This window comes from Lepidochelys kempii, chromosome 3, assembly GCF_965140285.1.
Source record: "Lepidochelys kempii isolate rLepKem1 chromosome 3, rLepKem1.hap1, whole genome shotgun sequence".
NCBI classification, from domain to species: Eukaryota; Metazoa; Chordata; order Testudines; family Cheloniidae; genus Lepidochelys; species Lepidochelys kempii.
The window spans coordinates 65,143,047-65,166,934 of NC_136382.1; the positions used below are offsets into that span (position 1 = coordinate 65,143,047).

The 23,888-nt window shown below is 43.0% G+C and overlaps 1 protein-coding gene across 2 annotated transcripts; it reads left to right on the forward strand.

Moving 5' to 3' along the window:
• Positions 1 to 19,299: 19,299 nt before the first annotated feature.
• On the forward strand, positions 19,300 to 22,788 carry TPBG (trophoblast glycoprotein). Of its 2 annotated transcripts, none has more exons than XM_073336544.2 (2): positions 19,300 to 19,408; positions 19,834 to 22,788. In XM_073336544.2, the coding sequence occupies exon 2, from the start codon at positions 20,071 to 20,073 to the stop codon at positions 21,235 to 21,237; it is 1,167 nt and encodes a 388-aa protein (XP_073192645.1). In that variant the 5' UTR covers positions 19,300 to 19,408; positions 19,834 to 20,070; the 3' UTR covers positions 21,238 to 22,788. The 2 variants fall into 2 exon arrangements, with proteins under 2 accessions (XP_073192645.1, XP_073192648.1); XM_073336547.2 differs by lacking the exon at positions 19,300 to 19,408 and adding an exon at positions 19,416 to 19,671.
• Positions 22,789 to 23,888: the final 1,100 nt, after the last annotated feature.

The window sequence follows — 23,888 nt, forward strand, 5'->3', positions numbered from 1 at the left end:
TCAAGAATAAACAAACCCAATTTCTTCAATCTTCCCTCATAGGTCATGATTTCTAGACATTGAATCATTTTTGTTGCTCTTCTCTGGACGTTTTCCAATTTGTTCACTTCTTTCCTGAAATGTGGCATCCAGAACTGGACACAGAACTCCCGTTGAAGCCTAATCAGCTCAGAAGAATCAGCAGAAGAATTACTTCTTGTGTCTTGCTTACAACACTATTGCTAATACATCCCAGAATGATGTTCACTTTTTTTGCAACAGTGTTACACTGTTGACTCATATTTAGCTTGTGGTCCACTATGATCCCCAGATCCCTTTCCCAATACTCCTTCCTAGGCAGTCATTTCCCATTTTGTATGTGTGCAACTGATTGTTCTTTCCTAAATGAAGTACTTTGCATTTGTCCTTATTGAATTTCATCCTATTTACTTCAGACCATTTCTCCAGTTTGCCCAGATCATTTTGAATTTTAATCCTATACTCCAAAGCACTTGCAAACCCTCCCAGCTTGGTATCATCCGCAAATTTTATAAGTGCACTCTCTATGCCATTATCTAAATCATTGATGAAGATATTGAACAAAACCAGACCCAGAACTGATCCCTGCAGGACCCCATTCATTATGCCCTTTCAACATGACTGTGAACCATTGATAACTACTCTCTGGGAACGGTTTTCCAACCAGTTTTGCACTCATCTTATAGCAGCTCCATCTAGGTTGCATTTCCCTAGTTTGTTTAAAAGGTCTAAAAGGTCATGAGAGACAGTATCAAAAGCTTTACTAAAGTCAAAATGTACCACAACAATCCATGGGTCTGTCGGCTGAAGCTTCTTCAAACTGTAAACTAAGAAACTGCTTCTTTTTTTCTTGGTCTCTTCTGCATTCAGAGAAACAGGGCTTTGTATATTCATTGTAAACAAATGAGATTTCAACAAAGAAAATACCAAGACTTGATCAATTTCTACTTCCAACCGGAACATCTCCAGGGCCCCAAAATGTGACTAGCCACTTGGGTAAAAAAAAGGGGCAACAATACCTTTGTCTGCTAGGTTTCAGAGCCCATTATCAAATACTTGTTCCCCATGTAGGTGCCGAACATATAAACTGTGATCAAGTCACCCGTTATCCTTCTTTTTGTTATGCTAAATAGATTGGGCTCCTGGAGGCTTTCACTATAAAGCATGTCTTCTAATCCTTTAATCATTCTTATGGGTCTTTTCTGAACCCTCTCCAATTTCTCAACATCCTTCTTGAATTGTGGATACCAGAACTAGACACAGTATTCCAGTAGCAGTCATACTAAGGTTAAATAGAGGCAACATAATCTGTCTACTCCTACTCAAGGTTCCCCTGTTTATGCATGTAAGGCTTTGTCTACACTGGCAAGTGAAAGACAAAACTTTTGTTGTTCAGAGGTGTTAAAAAAATACCCTCCCAAAAGTCAAAAGTTTTGTCGATGACAAGCACTGGTGTGAACAGCACTTTGTCAGCAGGAGCGCTCTTCTGCTGACAACGCTAACGCCACTCGTTGGGGATGGAAGTTTTTTGTTGGTAGGAGAGCTCTCTCCTGCTGACATACTGCAGCTACACTACGCACCTTTTAGCAGCATGGTTGTAGCAGCACAACCGTGTCACTAAAAACTGCATAGTGTAAACATAGCCTAAGGCTTGCATTAGCCCTTTTAGCCATATCAGTACTGGGAGCTCATGCTCAGCTGATTATCCACCGTGAGCCTCAAGTCTTTTTCAGAGTCTATTGCTTCCCAGGATAGATTCCCCCCATTGTGTAAGTATGGCCTACATTCTATTACTTTATGTTGGCCATATTGCAATGCACGTTTGCTTATGCACAAATTACAGAGCAATCCAGATTGCTTGGTATCAATGACCTATACACTTAATCATTTACTGCTTCTCCAATTTCTGTGTCATCTGCAAACTTTATCAATAATGATTTCATAGTTTCTTTCAGTGATTTCATGGTTTCTTTCTTTCATTGATAAAAAAAGTTAAATAACAAGAATCACTCCCTGCAGGACCCCACTAGAAACATACCATGATTTCCTGTTTACAATTTCATTTTGAGACCTCTCATTTATAATACATTTAATGTGTGCCATGTTAATTTTGCATTGATTCACTTTCTCAATCAAAATGCCGTGCAGTACCAACTCAAATGCCTTACAGAAGTCCATGAATATTACATTAACACGATTACCTTTATCAACCCAACTTGTACTCTCATAAAACAGATAGTGTTAGGATTACTTCTCCACAAACCCATGCTAATTGACATTAATTATATCACACTCTAATTCTCTGTTGACCAAGTTCTGTATCAGCCTCTTCATTATCTTGCCTGGGATCAATGACAGGCTTACAGGCCTATAATTACCCAGGTCAACCTCTTTATCCTTTTTAAATATTGGCATATATTAGCTTTTTTCCAGTCTTCTGGAACCTCCCTCAGCATTGAGTCATTTAAAATTAATATTAATGATGGAGCAAGTGCCTGGGACAGCTCTTCTAAAACTCTTGGATGCAAGTTATCAGACCTGCTGATTTACAAAAAGTCTAATTTTAGTAGCTTTTGTTTAACATCCTCTTGAGTTACTATTGGAGTGGAAAGTGTTTCATCATCTATAGGACCCCATCATCTGTCTAGCCTTTTCCACAAGTACTAGACAGAAATATTTATTGAACACTTCTACCTTTTCTGCAGCTATTGACAATTCTACCATTCCTGTCTAGTAATGGACCAGTACATTTGTTAGTATTATTTTTATTTTGAATATATTTTTAAAACTCTTTGTCCTTAATTCTACTGGCGATAGATTTCTCCATGTGGCCTTTTCCCCCCTTAGCAATTTTCTGCAATTCCTAGCTTCTGATTTATATTCATTACTATCACCTTACCTTTTCTTCCATTTGTTCTATATTTTGTATAGATGCCTTCACCTCCCCTCTAAGTTAGGTTTTTTTTTTAGCCAAGTGTAGCTTCCTCTCTCAGTTGTGGCTTTTTGGGCATCTAATAAGGTGTTCTTAAACAGGTCCCAATTATCGTTCATATTTTTGTTTAAATTTCTCCTTCCATCATAATTGTTTTCAGGTTTGTGAAAATGGCCTTTGAAAACAGCAAATATATATATAAAGTACAACCAATTTGTACTTTATTCTGTTTGCACATAACAAGTGTGATCAAGTAATGATCACTTGTACCTAAGCTTCCACTAAATTTTATTTCCATGATCAATTCCTCTTTATCTGTCAAGATGAGGTCTAACATAGAACTCACTCATTATCATGTCATCATCTGACCTAAAGAAAAAAAAAGCACAAAATCGTAAGTTAAGAGATAATAATGAGGAAAGCTAAAAGAATTATGAAGAAATCTAAAAAGATTTGGGGTAATGGAGCAATTGTCAATCTTCCATATTTTCTTACGACTATCTTGGTTCAAAGCACAACTACAGGACCTAGGCACCACCTCAGCGTGCATAAATAGAAGAGCTCATGTTAATAATACATTTCAGTCTACTTTATGATGAGCCTGCAACATCATTCTCTTTTATCATGCGATCATGATATTATTTCTACAGAACCCCTGTTTAATTCAAGGCCCAATTTTATTCCCAATGAACACACTGGCCAAATGTCACATGTTGTATGTAGCACTCAAGCATTTGGCAGATCTATCACACTTACCTGCATCTCAGATAAAACGTCAGTCCTTGTCTACATGGGAAAGGTTTTTTTTGGTATAACTTTTTCTGCTATAACTATACTGAAAGTGCATATCCACACTGCTTTATTTATGCCAGCTTAAGCTACTTCCATTGTGAGATGGTAAGACATTTTCCATGTCATTTCCGTCTTATATAGGACCCCAGGCTGTAACAATGTGGGGTGGATGGGTGGGACGAGGGGTAGGTTAATAATTGCACCTTTGAAAGCCATCCTTACATTGACAAATTTTGCCCCCAGGACATGTCTCCAAGACATAGAGAAGGGTCCTGCTCAAAAAGGCAATGGACAAACTGGGAAGATATGCAGCACTGCTATTTACCAGGATATCACCCTCTGAGTCAGTGCAGGAGTTGAAGGTAACCACCAGCTGTATGGATGACCCTAAGAAGGCCACATTGTCTTGCAATGTGAATGCCATATAGTCTAATTTATAATACCTGATGATCAGCACAAAGCGCAGTACAAAATTAATAGACTGTTGCATTAATTCACACCCATTTTGCTGTGAAGGGATTAGCAATGCTGTGCACTGCAACAAAAGAGAGTTTGATGGAAATTAACCATGTGTAGCCACAAATGCCTTATAATCTCTATGCACTGTGAAGTGTTTCGGGAGCCACTCTGGGCCATTTAGCTCACCTTCCAGTGAATGTCTGAAAACGTGAAGGTAACTAAAAGATCTGGGCATTAATCAAAACAGTGATCCAAAGTTTTCTATTGTTATTTCGCTGTCTGTGTCTGCTGCTACGATAAAAAACGCCTGCCATGCAACATGTTTGATTTTTTTAGCTCTGGTTGTGCTCCCATCTTGAGCAAGGGGGCCAGGGACAGTCAACCAAGAGGGAGAGGGAGCCTCAAGCAGCACAGGAAGGCAAGATTTTAGGCAAATAACTTTTTGCCCAAATGTTTCAGCTTGGTCAGCATTTTGAGCATGCTAGGAAGGAGAGGGTGACAAAAGCTGAACAAATAAGAGAATGAAGGTTACTGCCCAGAGACAGACATGTCTGTCAATTCATGTAGTGACACCTGAGCAACGTGGCACTGCCCAGCCAGAACCTGGAGCAAAGTTATTTAAATCCCCCTATACAGTCAGTACCCAGATGGTTTATTGGAATACAGCACATAATACTAACTGGTAGAAGTTCCTCAGCAGCGCTGCCAGGCTGGCTATATGCCTGGATCTCAGGGGCCATCTCCGGCACCCTCTGTACCTGCCTTAGCATTGGGCATGGCAAAAAGATGTTACAGGGGGCATCCCTCCCCCATGAAATACCCTTTGGTCAACATGCCCAAGGCTGGGAGCCTGACAGTGTTGTTGGCTTCAGAGATTTTATTTTGAGTCTCATAATATTTGCTGTTTTTCTTTAAGCTTCTGCTCCTGGGAATCATGTGAGTATATAAGAACCTGTGTTTTTATATTAAAAAAGTCCTCATGGTTGCAGAGAAGAGCTTGAAAACATGAACCATAAAGGCTCAAAACCAAGAAGGCAAATAAAAAGAAATAGTTAACAAGGCATTTGCCTACACACAGGCACAAATAAGCAATATAGAACAGATCCTGGCATTGAAACAATGGTGTAGTACTTTGAAGAGGTTCAACATAATACTATGAGTTTTTAATAACATTAATTAAACGCTTTCTGTATTCTGTAAGCTATTCTTCTCTCTTTCCTATTTTTGCAGTTATCGATCTTGACTTTGTTTTCCTGCAAGTCTGAACTGTGACTTGGCAGCACACGATTGGCAAGGTGAGGGCATTTTTAATGCTGATATTAGATGCTAGGTGAAATGCACACTGAAAGGAGACTCCATTGCCCTGGGTTACATAAATGCTACCTCCAGTTTAAATGGAAGTGGTGGCTGCTTGTCTTTTAACTTCTTTTACACTTCAGTAGAAAATACAATAACAAGCAAGTAAATGCAGCATCCAGACCCACATTCTTGGTCTCTTCCCTCTGGCCCTGTTTCATGGCTTGCAGCATCTGTTCAGAGACATATGGATTTGCTGTAGCATTCATTGTGTTCAAAGGGCTAAATGAATTGCAGGGGCAGGCAACTATGACAAGCCTGAAGTGCAAAATGCTGCAGGTCATTTATTCTATGGCTTTGGGACTATGGGCAGCTATGTGTTAACATCAGAATGTTTCTATTTTTAACTTCAGAACTTCTATAATATTATAGGATTCCTATTTACAATGAACTCCTTAATAATACAAATAAATGTAAGTTCTCTGCACATTGCACTCCTTATTTTTAAGAGGTAAGAGTAGTCTTTTTTTCAGATTAGTTATTTTTTAAAAGCTCTTACTATTTTCAGTTAAAATTGTTTACCCTTCAAGGAAACGCTTGGCTCTAACCCCAACTTAGATTAACATACAACCCCCACCAGAGCTCATTTATGTTAATAACTATCATTAGTGAATTTATATGATAAGCAATAAAACATTCCCCATGTTAAAAGCTTTTAGTAGGATTTTTTTAAAACACTGTGACCTAAAGATAATTTAGACAGTATTAACAAATCCTTTCTGGCCCTGTTCTCTGATACCATATTAATTTTTAAATGTCACATGTATTTATTTGGTATCAAAGTGCTGAACCTCAGAATATTTTAATCTAGTTCTAGAAGTAGTAACTTTTGCCCACTGTTCTTCTTTCTTACCACTTCCCTATATGGGGTCAATTACTTTTATAGCCTTCTTCCAAAACTCATGATTGTACACCTGGCTGTCGTGCAATTTGGCCTCTCTAAAGTCTGCTGACATCCAGTACATGTACCAAGTCTTTGACATCCACCTTGCTCATTTTCCGTCATTGAGCATTGCAAGGGCCATTCTACCAGTATAAGTATCAGATCTCTGCTGGACACTTGTGCTCACTATGGTTCTATATTCTGGTCATAGACTAACTACATTCTACTCTGAGTTCTAAATGCATCAATTCAGCAAGAAAGTCTTAAAAGAAGTATAGATTTTTGTTATATTGTTTGTGGTATCTTTTTACAAAAGCCCACTAGCTTCATTGACAGAGTCAAAATATGACCTAAGTCTTTTCTCACAAGTCTGTCCCTTTTTTATTTCAATGTTTCATAACAATAATGCTTCAGTACTCTTATAAAAAAATCATATAATCTCAGTGCCAGCAGCCCTACACTCACAAGACACCTTACAACATTTCAGTATGCATACACCATAGAATGGAAAACCATTGTGCATTTCCTTGAAATTAGAATTAACAAATAGGACCTGATTCTTCAGCTACTCCATTAATAAGTTTGGGACATGGACAAAGGGGTGGGGGGCAAAGATGGCTTATACTCCTTGTATTCTGGATCAATCCAGAGTCTTACCCAGCCCTTACAGCAAGTTAGAGCAGCCTTGGGTATAAACTGCATTCCATGGCCCTGGGAAAGTCAATAGTCTGACCATACCCCTTATCCACCTGTACGCCAGGGACTGGAAGTAGGGCCAGTAAATTTGCCTTTACTAACAATTCTGCATTAGCCATGTAGGCTCTTTGTATAAGGGATCCTCTCAGGGGGTCATTTTACCCACTTTAAGTCACCTTTAGGCTGCCTGAATGGCATAAAGAGGCCTTAATGTAACTCAGAATCAAGTCAATGATTATGTGTCTGGCCCAATAGAGTGAGTCTGCTAGAAGCCCCTTGTGGCATTACACCCCATATTCTTCATAGTAGTAATATTATGATATGATTATGGCATACCTATGATGTATTTTGGGCAAGATAAAGAATGTGAGATATCATTGAAAAGGTTATGATTTTCTGAATATGCATGTATCATTTTGGTATCTGAAGTTAGGAATATTGTCTATGCATCTATTACAAATGTGTTTACACCTGGGGAATGGACACTAGACAGAATGCAATCAGTCTAGATGGCTGGCTAGGAAGGACCACGAGGGAAAACAACAGGTCTTAGAAGATGCTAATCTCCCATCAGGGAGCCTTCCTGAGGATGATACAAACAGCCTTCCAGTCATGGCTGCTATAGCCATACAGAGACATGTGACCAAGTCACCTGATACTGGACTCCATCACAGAATATTAGTGTTTTTCCACTGAAAGGTGTGGGAACTAAAACTGGGAGACAAAGGGCTCCTGCCATCTGCAAAAGCTATTTAAGGCAGGGAGTGACATCATCGTGGTTGATTCTTCATTGACTCCCCGCCCAAGAAAGAAGACTGCTGGAAACATCTGAGAAACAAAAGACTGAACTACGGGAGAAAGGCTGAACCCAGGCTAGAAGGTTTTCTAACCTGTGAAAGGAATACCTAGAGTTTTAAGCTGCAAGCAAGTATAGCTTGCCCTCAAGAATCTCTGCAAACTGCCTACAACAACATTTAGGGTAAGAATTTGCTACTTATGTCCAATTTCTTTAGTATATTAAGCTTAAATTGCATTTTGTTTTATTTGCTAGGTAATCTGCTTTGATCTGTTTGCTATCCCTTATAATCACTTAAAATCTATCTTTTGTAGTTAATAAACTTGTTTTTGTTTTGTCTAAAACCAGTGTGTGGAAATCATAACCGGAAGGCAGAAAGCTGTTGCATATATTCCTCCACATTGAGGGAGGGGGTGAATTTCATGATCTTGCACTGTACAATTCCTTGTGCAACGCAAGACACTATAATTTTGGGTTTACGCCCCAGAGGGGAGTGCGTCTTAGGAACTGGGGTGTGCTGTTCCTTCCCATGCAGAGCTGATCTCAGTATCTGTGTGTGTAGCTGCAGCTGGGTGTGTCCCTACTGGTATAGTGCAATCTGAAGCATGGTATAGTGCTGGTATAGTGCAATCTGAAGCATGGGGGAAGGCTTGGCAGGCTGAACAGCAATGCAGAGAGAGGGAGCCCAGGCTGGTGGGTCAGGCGGGCTCAGTGGTACCCCAGTTCCAAGTGGCACCCCGGGGAAACCTGTCACACCCATGATCTTCTTAAGTTAACGTTTGTAGCAGGTTCACACCCAAGAGTTTATTCAACAGTACCCAACAATGCAGTACTGCAATGAAAGAACATTCTTCATGCTAAGAAGAATGCTAAGAAACTATTTAAAAAACCCCCTCTTTCATTTGACTTCTTATTAAAGTTTAAGAAATTTAATAAACTTTTAACCTGTTAAACATCACTGTGGAGTTGGGTAGAACAGTTATTATTCAGAGAGCATTTCATAACTAGAGCTGACCGAACAACTTTTTTTGGAAAAAATTTTCAAATTAAAAAAAAGGTTCTTTCAAAATGTTTCAACTGTTTGTGGGAAAATTTCAAAACAATTCACTTTAGATATTTTATTTTAACTGACGTTTTTATTTTGAGTTGTTTTTGAAAACTGAAAAATTCTAGATTTTGGTCTTTATTTCTCCTTTCTCTTCCTTTTCCTTCCACCTACGCCCCAACCTCCACAGAGCACAATAGAGTGAATGATATCTAGGGACTTTCCCTTCCCCACTTTTTCCTCTATCTTTTATTCTACTCTGACTTTTCAAAATCTGTCCCACTTTGAAAAAGTTAGTGCGACAAAAGAAAAAATGAAGCTCTATAACTCTGATTTAGTTTATAGTTTCCCATTAAAAATAATGTTTTTTAAATCAAAAGCAATATTTTCCCACAACAAAATTTGATTTAAACCTCTTTTTTGGGAGGGGAGGAATTTTTCCGCTGAAACTATTCATAACTTTGAAGTACTGTTAACAAATGCTCTGGCACTCGTCTTTTCCGATTTATATTCATTCAGAATAGTTAGTAAATCAGAACTCTGGTAGTGTATGGAATGGAATCTAAGACATTAAACTAATAATTCTAACAGAATGCTTATGAAAAATGCATGCAATACTATAAAAAGACCTATATAGTTAATTAAAACCACAATTTTTATGTCAGTGGCTGGGTAATAATTAGATACCCAAGGATCATTATTGTTTTAATCCTCTGTAGTAATCACATTTTTAAAAGATCAAATCAGGGCAGAAAGAATGAAAATTGAACATTTAGATACTAATTGTATTAGGCAAACAGAGGTAGAATAGCTTCTTCCTTTACACACAATTGCTGAGGACTTGACTTAGTGATTCTTGACGTGGATAGATTAGGAAAAGAAAAACCATTTAAAGGACAAGTGCTCAGAAACTGTATTTCCTGAGCAGTTCCTTCACACATTAATTCCTTCTATGCTGCCTTTAGTTAGTCCCAGATTTTTAAGACTCTCCTGTATTGTAGTTTGCACATTCTATTACTCCCAGAAAATATGTTGAATCTTCCATGATTGAAGTATCCTGGGCACAGTGCAATGCTGGAATTGTATTTAAAATTCCTTATATGATAAAAGGCAATTACACCTGCCAGTTCAGGGGGAGTCTCAAAGGCACAGATGGCAGGTATGAAAGGAGCTAAGCACCTGTCATAGGGTGAACTCACGGCCAGACTGCCACCTTGTAGACACAGTGTTTCAGAGGTTCTTCTGCTCTAGCACTGCCTGTTGTCTGTCATCTGATGCCACAGCAGTCTGCAGCTTCCGTGGTGTAGCCCTCTGGCCAGCTCACCTTCTGGTTCAGTCTTCTTCCAGGGTAACAGAAAAATCCAAAGTTTAATGGTCCTTATGCCAGGCCTTCAGCCCCTATCAGGGACTCATAAGTCTCTACCTCTTTTAATCCAGAGATTTGTATTCCCCTTCTTGCTGGGTGAGGTCTAGGGGAACCCAAGCCTAGCTTCTCCTCTAGGTTCCAGACCAGGAACCCTGTGTTAGGCAGCTAATGACTGCGCCTTACAATCCCTTGGGCACTTCTTGGACGGCTCCCACCTTTTCCATCTTTGTCCACATCTCTCACAGGGCTGTGGACTCCACTCTCCCACCCTGGAGTTCTCCCTCCGCAGCTTCTTGCTAACAAGCTACTAAGGTACTTTCTCAACACCACTCTCAGCTTCTCTAGCAACAGCCCTTCTCTAACTGAGCTGCAGCTTTTATGCCAGTGCTGTTAATTGGCTGCTTAGGGTATGTCTACACAGCAATAAAAGATCTGCGGCATGGCTGCAGCTGGACCAGGCTCACAGGAGCTCAGGCTCTGGGCTAAAAATTGTTGTATAGACATTTGGGCCTGGGCTGGAGCCCAAGCTCTGGGACCATCCACCCTTGCAGGGTTGTCCCAGAGCTTGGGCTCCAGCCCAAGCTCAAATATCTACACTGCAGTTTTTCAGCCCCACAGCCCAAGTCCCACAAGTCTAAGCCAGTTGACTTGGGGCAGCATCAGGTTTTGTATCCCTTTGTGGACCTATCCTTAGTCTCAGCTGGAGCAGTAATTGGTCCATCTATTAATTCTTTCCTGGCTGTCACAGTGTGTGGTCTATGCACCCCATCAGAACGCCATTTGTGCCTTTGAGAATCTCTCGCTAAACAAATTACATGGCAGAAACACTGTGATATATTATATTTGCCTTCTCACAGGTTTAGTTAATCAACTTTTATTACAGAGAATGGAATATGAATTCTGAAGTACTTTCCTGAATTAGGTAAAGAAGTTTGTTTAAAACTCCACTGCTTGAGTGTGCCCATTAGGCAGTTCCACAGTCTAAGCAAGCTCATTTCTTGGTATCGAGTCTGAATTTTAATTTGCTTCATTTGTTCCCATTACGCCTACTTATTCCTCTCAAATCACGCTAGACAATTCATCTTCCTCCTTAGTGTTTACCCTCTTCCAAGTGTTTATAGACCTTTTGATATCCCCCCTTAGTCTTTGTCTGGACAAGCGATACATATTTAAAATTCTTTTATATTGTTCCTCATAAGTCAATCCCACCAGCCCCTAATCATTTTTATTGCTCTTTTCTGAATTATCGTGTCACCTTTGGAGACTTGCTGGTACTGGAGTGCCAGAATGGAATGCAATATTTTAGGTGCAGCCTCCCTGGTACTGCACAGAAGAGGAATTATCACCTCCCTGCTCTGTGACAATATGACTCTTCTTGTGCAGCCCTCTGTAGAATCACACAGGCTTTCCTTCCTCCCCCAGATTATAAAGGGTTAGGTACATTTACAAGTATGCAATCAGCCCAAAGAAGAGGAGCTGCAGCTCTAAAGAAAAACAGAAAGAACTGATGGAGAGATGAGAGGGGAAGGGAAGAAAAGCAGAAGTGAAGGAGAGGAGGGGTGTTCAGTGAATGAACAGCAGGTATAACATGAAAGTGTCATATGGAGGGTCACAGTGGTTAACAGTGGATCACTGATCATACATGAAAAGGAAGAGAGGCCTTACTCTCCAGTGTCTTACTCCTTGTAAACGTGTGTACTCCGTTATATTTGTGGCTGTAAAACATAATTTTTCTTCTCTTAGGAATGTGCACTATTTTACTTGGTGTTGAAATAAAATTTGCTAGACAGTAATCGAGATTCACTTGTGTACTCCTTGTAAACTTTTACAAGTTTTACGTCCACATTGCAAAAGTGTAAGTAACTACACAAGGTGCAAGACAGTGGAGAATCATGCCTCATATGTTTTCAATTTCTTCCAATCTGTTCAGTCTTTTGTATGCCACCCTTTTCAAATCATTCAAATCACAAAGTTCACAGTCTAGTCCTCTATGCTTCAGATGTTGAGGCCCTGTAATTCTGCAGAACTTGGTTCTTAGCCAAGTTAGCCATTATGAAACCAGGGCAGAGTCAGCTTCTTTGCATTAAATGAGGTCCAGAGACCTTGGAATTACACAACAATGAATAGCTGTGCTTTGAGTGGGACTATCATTTGAAATATGAGGAAACAGGGCCCAAATTCAGTGCTGCACTAAGTTTCTACAGGGAAGGGGAGCCAACTGGGAGCCTGCTGAGTCTCCCTGATTCTCACAGTAAAACTGCTCCCTGTAGACGCCTGGATACTGCTTTAAATTATGGCAGCTTTCAACAATCCCAAAGGAACCACACACCAGCTAGTTGGATCATGCTGTGCTCCAATCAGGCATCGTCCCCACTCACTACACTGAATCCAGGACAGGGCATAGCACAGGAGACAGGCATTTCAGCCATGACAGCTGAGAGCTCCCTCATGCCAGGAAAAATCACAGCTGGCCAGATCCAGCTGCTCTCCAACCCTTAGCTACACCTTGTCACAATGTTTAAAAGTAGGTACCTTGATAACAGCTTTCCAGTCTTCCATTCCTCGGTTCTATTCACATCATCAGTATCTGCTATTTCACATTTCCTTTCCTTAATAACTCTCTGATTAATACTTCCTATCTGATAGCCAGATTCTGCTACCCTTACACAGTGTTTAATCCTTACCCAATGAATCATCCCATTACTTAACCACTGCAGAACAATGGGAGCAGAAAGAGACAAGAGGCAGGGAATCCCATGAAATTTAGGAGCTCACTATGGCCCATCTCCCCAGTCTCTGTTTTTGCCTATTCCCCTAGGTTCTGTGCTTGATTCATGCTCTCATTTGCAGCTTTCCCTCCCTGTTGGCTTTTTAAAGTCCACAGGACTACTGCAGATTTTAAAGAGACAAAAATGGGACCAGGATGAAGAATCAAGATATAGAATGTGTGAAATCACGAAAAGGTAGGGAGTATTGGGTAGGAGGGGCAGATGATTTGTGTACAATGGGGCCAGAGAAAACTAATGGAATTTAGGAGCTTTGCAAGCATTCGTTAGTGAGGGGTAAGGAAAACCCTGAGGAGTTTAGGATTAATTGTATCAAGGTAATTAGCATCCAGCTGCCTGTGTAGATGTGCTGTGACTGGAAAAACTTCATTGTCTAAACTGTTCGTTGTTACAAGCGTCTGGAAGAGTCTCCTCCTCCTTTGCAGTCACCAAAATAAATCAGTCTAAAAAGCAAGCCTTTATCATACACGACTTTTCCAATCATGCCCCCAATGATTCTGGGGTAGCCAAAGCAACTATAGCAGTTTAAAAAAAAATCACCCAGTATTATGTATTTGTAGATTTTTGCAACTGTCTTAACCTCAAACATACTAATGTCCTAAATCTCAGATCTGATCTGCAAACCTACTCCTTGTATTTTTCTGCTATTTACAATTAGTAATCAATAGATTCCATTGGTTTATTTCTATAACAGGTACTCTTCATTGTTTTCCCTGATGGATGCCTGCAAATCGAAGGGAAAAATACTTAATTTTGGTGAAAAAATCTGTTAAATAAACTAAGGAAATAAGATCACAAAATTGGTCTGAAATCAACAAGATGAAATTCAGCAAAGACAAGTGCAAAATACTACACTTAGGGAGGAAAAATCCAATGCACAAATACAAATAACTGGTTGGTGGCAGTACTGCTGAAAAGGATCTAGAGTAGGGGTCTCAAACTCAGTTTACCTTAGGGCCAGTGCCAGTCCTCAAATCCTCCCAGTGGGCCAATAATGTCACTCATGCCGCCCAGAACCAGCCCCCCAAAAACTCTGCCCCCCACCTGCCTAAGGCTCTGGGAGGGAGTTTAGGTGGGGGAGGAGGTCTGGAGTAGGGGATTGGGGTGCAGGCTCTGTGAGGGAGTTTGAGTGCAGAAGGGTGAGAGGTTGGGCTCTGGGATGGAGTTTGGGTACTGGGTGCAGGCTCTGGGCTGGAGCAGGGGATGTGGATGCAGAAGGAGGGGGTGGGGTTGCACGCTCTAGGCGGGGGGAGGGGTGCAGGCTCTGGGAGGGAGTTTGGGGGTGGAAGGTGGTATGTGGGGAGGGGGTGGAGGTGCAGGCTCTGGGAGGGGGTATGTGGGGAGAGGGTGGGGGTGCAGGCTCAGGGAGGGGGTCAGGGGGTGCAGTGCTTACCTGGGGCTTCAAGGCAGGGCAGGCCGGGGGGCCTCCGCGCGCTGCTGCCCCCAGGCACCACCCCCACAACTTCCCATTGGCCTCAGGGGTGCTCGGGGCGGGAGCAGCATGAGGAGACACAGCCCTACGCCGTCCCAGGGAGGGGCCGGCAGATTCGTGGAGTGAGCAGGCAGACACCGCTCAGCTCCGCTGCACTGTCGGGGCCCTGGGCCACTGTAAATTGCCTTGGGGTGGGGGGAGCGCCCCGGGGGCAGCAGGTGGGGCCAAGGGAGAGACCCGGCCCCAAAATGGCTGGAGCCCCGTGGGCCACATTGGGAGGTTCGTGGGCCACAGATGGCCTGCGGGCCAGGAATTTGAGACCCCTGGTCTAGGGGTTATAATGGGTCAAAAACTGTATATAAGTCAACAATGTGATGCAGTTTGCAGGCTAACAATGTTTAATAGGAGTGTTGCATAAAGACAAAGGAGGTAGTTGTCGTGCCCCACTCAGCACTGGTGAGTCCGCAGCTGGAGGTCTTAAGAAACGTGGACAACCTGCAGAGAATCCAGAGAAGAGCAACAAAAATTATAAAATGTAACCTATAAGGAAAGGTTAAAAAAACTGGACATGTTTAGCCTTATGAAATAAAGACTAAGGGGCAACCTGGTAACAAGCTTCAAATATTGGAAGGACTGTTATAAAGAGGATGGTGATCAGTTGTTCTCCATATCCACAGAAGCTAGGACAAGAAAAAGTTGGCTTAACCTGCAACAAGCAAGATTTTGGCTAGATATTAGGAAAAATTTTATACCTGTAAGGGCAGTTAAGTCCTGAAATAGGTTACCAAGGAAGGTTGTGGAATCCCCATAACTAGACTACATGGCCTCTCCAGATCCCTTCCAGCCACCCTACATTTCTATGTTTCTATAAATGACCTGAAATGCAGGAAATCTCTTCTCGACCACACTGAAGTTCAACTGTCTAATCACATGCTTACTTTTTTGGACAAGGGATGAGGTAGGAAATAAAATGAGGAGCAAGTCCTAATAAACCTTGTATAGTACTCTTGTTCACAACATTATTATTCTAAAACTTGTAATTTGTCAAATTTGCAGTAGTAATAATCACCTATCCTGGGTTAGCTTTGGCCAGTGTCAATTCTGGGATCATTACTGTGATCTCCATAAAGCCAGTAGATACACAGACAAACATACTGACTTAAAGGACAGAACTTTAGAAAACTTTTTAAATTCTGTAAGTAGTTTTTCTCTCTCCTTGCCACACAAGTTGTCATTCAAGTGGTTGACAGAAAACCGAGTAAATAATTCCCTGCACTCTGCTTTCATTAACACAACATAAATACTTCAAGAGCCAGAAGCTAAATCAACTAGATTATGTATCTTTTAGGACAAAACCCTTCTCCATTCTTTTTTGTTTCTGTATTTTTTACTTTTCAGTTTGTTTTATGTTGCATTACAAATTTTTTTGAAGTGATTTGTGTTTTGGTGACTGCATTCATAACGCTTCCGTAAGGACAAAAAAATTGCTGCTAGTTTGAACCATTTTTACTCTCATAAAACTGCCTCTATATTCCCCAGGCACCACCCCAAGCACAGATATTGTTATCTGCCTACATAAAGTGACTGTCTCCATATTATCACAGTTTGCAATTTGATTGATACTACCTTTTACACAGCAGTCACAGAAGGACAGACCAAGGAAAAAGTACTTCTATCCCATTCTCACTAGCAAATTTACATATACAATGTATTCTTTTGAAATTTTTAGTTTATAATTCTCTTGAGCATGAAGTTACATTACATTAGATCTAAAAGTCACTGATATTTCAATCAAAAGTACTTATGCTCAAATAAATTTATTAGTCTCTAAGGTGCCACAAGTCCTCCTGGTCTTTTTGCGGATACAGACTCAGGGCCGGCTCTAGGTTTTTTGCTGCCCCAAGCACCAAAAAAACAAACAAAAAAAAGCTGGAGTGCTGCTGAAGCAGTGCCCCCGAAGCTCAAAAAAAGGGGGGCCAGAGTGCTGCCCCTGGAAAAGTGCCACCCCAAGCATGTGCTTTATTTGCTGGTGCCTAGAGCCGGCACTGTACAGACTAACATGGCTGCTACTCTGAAACCTGATATTTCAATCATGTTTGAGCTTCAATTTTGTTCATTTTAATCAAACATAAGTTTATAAATAATCAGCAGAATGTTCCCCAAAGCCACCTGTCCTAGAAATCAGTTGGTATGGGAATAGATATTTTAGAATAAAATATCAGCCTAAATTTAAGTGCAAAATCATCATCATCAAAAATGATGAACCGCAATCTCCTTAAGTGTGCCCTAATCACCTGTTCTCTGCAAAGGTGGGCCGGCTCCAGAGCACAGTAGCTATTTCTCAGGTCTTGACAAACACACTCACTTTTTGTCCCCAAGCATTACTGCACTGAAAGTTGTGTAAAAAGAAAAGGAGGACTTGTGACACCTTAGAGACTAAAAAATTTATTGGAACATAAGCTTTCGTGAGCTACAGCTCACTTCATCGGGTTCATACAGTGGAAAATATAGTGGGGAGATTTTATATACACAGAGAACATGAAACAATGGGTGTTACCATACAGACTGTAACAAGACTGATCAGGAAAGGTGAGCTATTACCAGCAGGAGAGCTGGAGGGGGGAACTTTTGTCGTGATAATTAAGGTGGGCCATTTCCAGCAGTTGATAAGAACGGGGGGGGGAGTGGGGGGGAATAAACAAGGGGAAACAGTTTTACTTTGTGTAATGACCCATCCACTCCCAGTCTCTATTCAAGCCTAAGTTCACTGTATCCAATTTGCAAATTAATTCCAATTCAGCAGTCTCTCATTGGAGTCTGTTTTTGAAGTTTTTTTGTTGAAGAATTGCCACTTTTAGGTCTGTAATAGAGTGACCAAAGAGATTGAAGCGTTCTCCGACTGGTTTTTGAATGTTATAATTCTTGACGTCTGATTTGTGTCCATTTATTCTTTTACATAGAGACTGTCCAGTCTGGCCAATGTACATTGCAGAGGGGCATTGCTGGCACATGATGGCATAGCACATTAGTAGATGCGCAGGTGAATGAGCCTGTGATAGTGTGGCTGATGTGATTAGGCCCTATGATGGTGTCCCCTAAATAGATATGTGGACAGTTGGCAACGGGCTTTGTTGCAAGGATAGGTTCCTGGGTTAATGTTTTTGTTGTGTGGTTGCTGGTGAGTATTTGCTTCAGGTTGGGGGGCTGTCTGTAAGCAAGGACTGGCCTGTCTCCCAAGATCTGTGAGAGTGATTGTTCATTCTTCAGGACAGGTTGTAGATCCTTGATGATGCATTGGAGAGGTTTTAGTTGGGGGCTGAAGGTGACGGCCAGTGGTGTTCTGTTATTTTCTTTGTTCGGCCTGTCCTGTAGTAGGTAACTTGGCAAATGTGGTTGTATCGTAGAGTTTGGCTGTAGACAATGGATCATGTGGTGTGGTCTGGTGAAAGCTGGAGGCATGTAGGTAGGAATAGCGGTCAGTAGGTCAATAGAGTGGTGTTTATGTGACCATTGCTTATTAGCACCGTAGTGTCCAGGAAGTGGATCTCTTGTGCGGACTGGTTCAGGCTGAGGTTGATGGTGGGATGGAATTTGTTGAAATCATGGTGGAATTCCTCAAGGGCTTCGTTTTTATGGGTCCAGATAATGAAGATGTCATCCATGTAGCGCAAGTAGAGTAGGGGCATTAGGGGACAAGAGCTGAGGAAGCATTGTTCTAAGTCAACCATAAAAAGCTTGGCATACTGTGGGGTCATCCGGGTACCCATAGCACTGCCGCTAATTTGAAGGTATACATTGTCCCCAAATGTGAAATAGTTACAAGTGAGGTTGTGCTCTGATCAGTTTCACATCTAAGAGAGAAAACTGGCAACTCCTTGGTAACTAGGCTGGCTGCTCTTGTCCCTCTTTGAACACCTTGATGAAGCCTCCAACAATGCCACCTGTTATCCCACCGAGAGACAAGGTGAGCGAAGTACTATCTTACATCGGTCCAATAAAAGATAGTACCTCACTCACCTTGTCTCTCTAATAGCCTGGGACCAACAGGCAACAACCAGATCCCTTAGCTGAGTCACATACAACCCTAGTACTAGTCTTTGTTGCAACAGCCCTTCTTTCAGAGTAACAGCCGTGTTAGTCTGTATTCGCAAAAAGGAGGACTTGTGGCACCTTGGAGACTAACCAATTTATTTGAGCATGAGCTTTCCTGAGCTACAGCTCACTTGGTTCTCCAGCCCTCCTCTCACGTTGGGGGGGCAGGGAGGATAGTTTATTTTTTCCCTACACTCCGCTGTCAACCAGACCCCGCTGTCAGCCCGCCTCGACCATCTTGAAACCAAAACCTCACTTACACACCCTTCATCGGACTAGAAGCTTTAGTAGGGGGACGTTTGATCTTCAGGAGGAGCGTGAGAGCAGGGCCCGGGAGGTTCGCTTGTCTTCGCCATCAGTCACAATTCTGTCTCCTAGGGCTGCCCTGCTCTGCAGGGATCCAGTCAGTTCCTCCCTGGCCGGACGGGGGAGCGCCCCACGTGGCTCCGCTCAGCTCCAAGGTAAACGTGGGGAAGCAGCACCAAGCTGGGGAAGCGAGGACCTCCCGCGGGGGCTCCATGGCGCCGGGCTGCCAGGGGACATTCCCGGAACGCGGAGCCGGTGTTCGCAGGGGCATGTCCCAGCCCCTCCCCTAGTCGCGCTTGGTGTGTGACGGCAGCGGGGCTGGGCGAGGCTCTGCGCGGGGGCGGGACCGGTGGGAAAGTGGTGGCCGCCGAGGCGGGGGAGCCCGGCCACTTCCTCGCCCTCGGTTGCTGCGGAGTTTGCACGGGGCTCGCTCGGCGCCCAGCCGGGAGGTGAGGCTGGAGGCGGCGGCGGCGCGGGGTGCCGCGCCTCGGCACAACTTCGCGGGTGGAGTCGGGTCTCTCTTGCGGCGGCTTTGTCCGGGGTATCGCAGCCGCCTCTGGACTGGGGCAGCCCGGAGGGGCCGCGCGATGGGCCGGGCGGGCGCTGGTTCCGATGGGGATTCTGGTTTACCCCGGCGCGGGGAGCTTCCCTGGGAGAGGACAGCGGAGCCGGGGGTCTCCAGCCCGGTGCTGGGGAAGCCCGGCTGTGCCGGGTAAGGAGCGACGCCGGAGGGCTGCCCTGCCCTGCGCGGGGTGGGGGACACGAGTGAGGCTGGGGCGCGGGGGGAGTCTCCTTTTCTTGCCTTCGCGGCGGAGGGGCGCTCCGCAGGTCCGGCGAAGTGCTGCCGCTTTATCCGTCTCTTTGCTCCTTGCAGGTCTCGCTGGGGGTGAGGGGACGCCCCTCCCCCCCGCTCCGCGCCGAAGAGGGGGAGCGAGTGGCTACCTGCGAGGCGCCCCGGGCCCCGCGGCTGACGGGAGGGCGCTGCCTTGCTCCCCTCCTGCACCCCCGGGGGCAGCGGAACGGACCCCGAGCGGAGAGTTTCTGTCCAGGCTCCCACGGCGGGCAGCAGCGGCCGGATCCCGGCGCGGGCGAGCCGGAGAGGGGCGCGAGGATGGCGGGGCGCGCTCGGCGGGGCGCTGCGGCCGCTGCCCCGGGCGCGGAGAGGCGGGCGGCGCTGGGGCTGCTGCTGCAGGTGCTGCTGGGCTGGGGCTCGGCTCAGCAGCCCGGCTCCTGCCCCGCGCCCTGCGAGTGCTCCGAGGCGGCCCGGACGGTGAAGTGCGTGAACAGGAACCTGACGGCGGTGCCCCGGGACCTGCCGCCCTACGCGCGGCTCCTCTTCCTCACGGGCAACCGGCTCGCCAGCCTCCCGCCCGGCGCCTTCCTTTCGCCCCCCCTGCCGCAGCTCAGCCTCCTCAACCTGAGCGGCAGCCACCTGCAGCAGGTGGAGGCGGGCGCCTTCGCCAGCCTGCCCAGCCTAAGGCAGCTGGACCTGAGCGGCAACGCCCTGGCCAAGCTGAGTCCCGAGGCCTTCGGCAACGCCAGCAGCCCCCTGGAGGAGCTGAACCTCAGCAACTCCCTCCACAGCCAGAGCGTGGTGCCCGCCCTGGCCGAGCTGCTGGGCTGGGGGGTGCTGGGTAACTTGAGCCGCCTGGAGCTGGCGGACAACAGGCTGATCGCCCTGCCTGCCGGCATGTTCTCCTGCCTGCCCAGCCTGCAGCACCTGGACCTGCGGAACAACTCCCTGATGAGCTTGCAGGCCGTGGCCTTCCTCAGCCTGGCCCAGCTTCAGAGCCTTGACCTCAGCCACAACTCCCTGAAGTGCCTGAGGAACGCCACCATCTCCCAGCTCCACAGCCTGCCCGCGCTCCACCGGATCAGCCTGGGCCACAACACCTGGGTCTGCGACTGCTGCCTCCAGCACTTTGTGAGCTGGCTCAGGGAGAGCGACCAGGTGGAAGGGAAAGAGGCCTTGAAGTGCTCTTATCCTGACAAGATGCGGGACAAACCCCTGGTGAAGACCAACAGCTCAGACCTGGACTGTTCTGTGCCTGTAGACATCCAGTCCCAATTGCAAACGTCCTATGTCTTCTTAGGGATAGTGCTGGCTCTCATTGGAGCCATTTTTCTCCTGGTTTTGTATTTGAACCGAAAAGGAATCAAAAAGTGGATGTACAATATCAGAGATGCATGTAGGGATCACATGGAGGGATATCACTACAGATACGAGATGAACGCAGACCCCAGGTTAACAAACCTCAGCTCTAGTTCTGATGTATGAAGATACATTATGGAAGCAGGGCAAGGCACAGTAGCTATGCACGGCTGCTACTCTTAAACCTGTCATTATGCATGAAATGTAGACTTAAGCTTTACCCCCATGCTCACTTCCCCTCTCCCAGAGAAACAACAGATTTATTTGTGCCATGTGGGGAATATGCCTCCATGTAATGTAAAGATAATGACTATTTTTTGTTACCCTGAAACATTGAGCAATTTTGCATGGTGTTGGGCTGTACATAAGAAACATGCTGCTATTCCCTCCCTTCCCTGCACCTGTTTTTCTTTGGAACTTGCTCTCAATAGTTATTTGAAACATTTTTCAAGATCTAAAATGAAAAAAGATCCTCTTTGATGTTCCCAAACCGCAAGAGCATATAAAATTTACCAATAGAGATATGATCCAACAAAAGCTGCCTCAATTTTTTTGGGAAAGAAGCTTTATTCATTAATTACAGTTTTGTTCTTAGGTATCCTGAGAAGAAATACCTGCAGATTTAAAAAGCTCCTAACAACTCTGTGCAAAGAAGCAACTAAAATAGTGAGCATGCACAAATACTTTGTAGTTTTACATGTTAGGGGAAACTTACAACCTCAATAAGCCTCTTACTCTTTTGTAAAGTTCTTTTTGATGGCAGTTTAAGTGAAAATAGGATGCTTTTTTAATATAAACTGCATATAAACTCAGTTTGAACTGTTAAATAATTCAATAAATGTTCTTACAAAGAATTACTGTTGTGCTGAAATTTGTTGTTTAATGATAAAACTCCGAAATAAATGCTTGGAAGTAGTCATACCATATTAATTCACGGAAAACATTCTGTTTTTTATAGAACAGGGTCCAGTTTAGAGTCTGGTTATAAGTATTCACATGGCAACTTGTGAAACACCATATAAGAATATATAGATTCCACAGGGAAAACAGATTTCCTTTAATAAAAAAACTTAGCAAACAAAAGAACAGAGGCGAACGCTAGGTTCTCCCTTATCACTAAAATACTGCAAGATTATAAACAAAAATTACATGAAAGTGTACACCTCAATTAAAAATCAAGTGTGATGATTTATGCTTAAAGCTTCAGAAAAATCACATCTAAACTATTGCTTTTAATTATAAAGTAGATTTTCCATAGTAAATTAAATGTTGACAAATCCTGAAGGCAGAATTTGGCACATGAAACTTAATGTTTATTATTTGAAACTTGCAATCCTTGGGCAATACTGCAGTAATCTACACTGTGCATCATGTTTTGAGATCTGACCTAATTTTACAGCTTCTTAAAACTATTAACAGGTGACCTTTAAAAATAATTCTATACATGTTTGTGCTTGACATTTGCCTATGAGTGACACTTGGATTAAATATTTATGCAAAATATGTAAGGAAGGACTTTATCATATTGCCTATTATTTAATTTTGATGGCACATATCAAAGGGTAGCAACAGATAACCTAAGGAGATTTCTTTTGTAAACAGATTCTAAATGAAAGGGGACAGATTCACTTTGAACTTTTAAGACTTAATTTAATATTTCTGCTTTTTGGCTGAGCATGTCAATTATTTTATCCGACATTCTTAAACAATACTTAGCATAATGTAATATAAAGTTGGTCTGGTATATAGAGTATTTTTGCTTTTAATGAAAATTTTAGTAGCTATATGCCTTTCATAAGCATTTTTATGTACATAAAGAAGCTCTTAAACTAAGATATTGTGTAAAAATATATAAACTTAGTTTGACAGTTGTCACTGTTTAAATGCAATTGATTTTTATCCCTGCAGCTTGTGGTATTCTCAAACTAACTAATTTGTTTTAAGACTAACTTCGATAGCTTGAAATCAGCAACATTCACGAATGCTGATATTTGTTTTAAATGTACAGTATGCACAATTTTGAGAATAAGGCAAAGGGAAGAACACACAATTTTGATAAATGTATTTTAAAACTAATGACCTATGATAGCTTCTCCTACTCTAATGATGAAGGATCACAGCAAACTAGATTCAGTTTACAGATTAAAAAAACCAAAAACTCCAATGCCTTTCCAAAAGTCAGTTACAAGTATTATAATAGTGCGATTAGTGTCTGAATAACTTACTGTGCAACTACCAAAAAATTCTTTAAAACTCATGGTTACTTAGTAAATGCAAAATAGTTTGTGTTACAAGATAGTATTTGTTAGTTACGTGACAAGCTATATTGTACTGGTTATTTGAGAGACTGTCCTCTTCCATATGTTTGTATAGTGCCTAGAACAATGGGGCCTCAATATCATTGGCCTGTAGGTACTACAGCTATATATAACGTTTAATAATAATTTGAAATATATACCAGCCAAGCAGTTTCCTGGAGGCGTGTACAATAAAATATCAGTATCATACATGGCTTATTAAGGATAGCTAATTGACTATCTTAGTCACATAATCTGTAACTAAAAAATTCAGCAAGTCAGTGTTTGAGTAGTGGAAAAGTGTCTCAATTGTACCAACATATATTAGACTCAATGATTATCAGCATTTTTGTATGATAAAGTCACTGTAATAGAATTGTTGAGAAAATTGGTGACACCTGCTTTAAAAAAGGTTCTTCCATTTACTTTCAAGTAGATTTATTAGTGTATGACCATTAGACTGACACTGTTGTGTTGTTT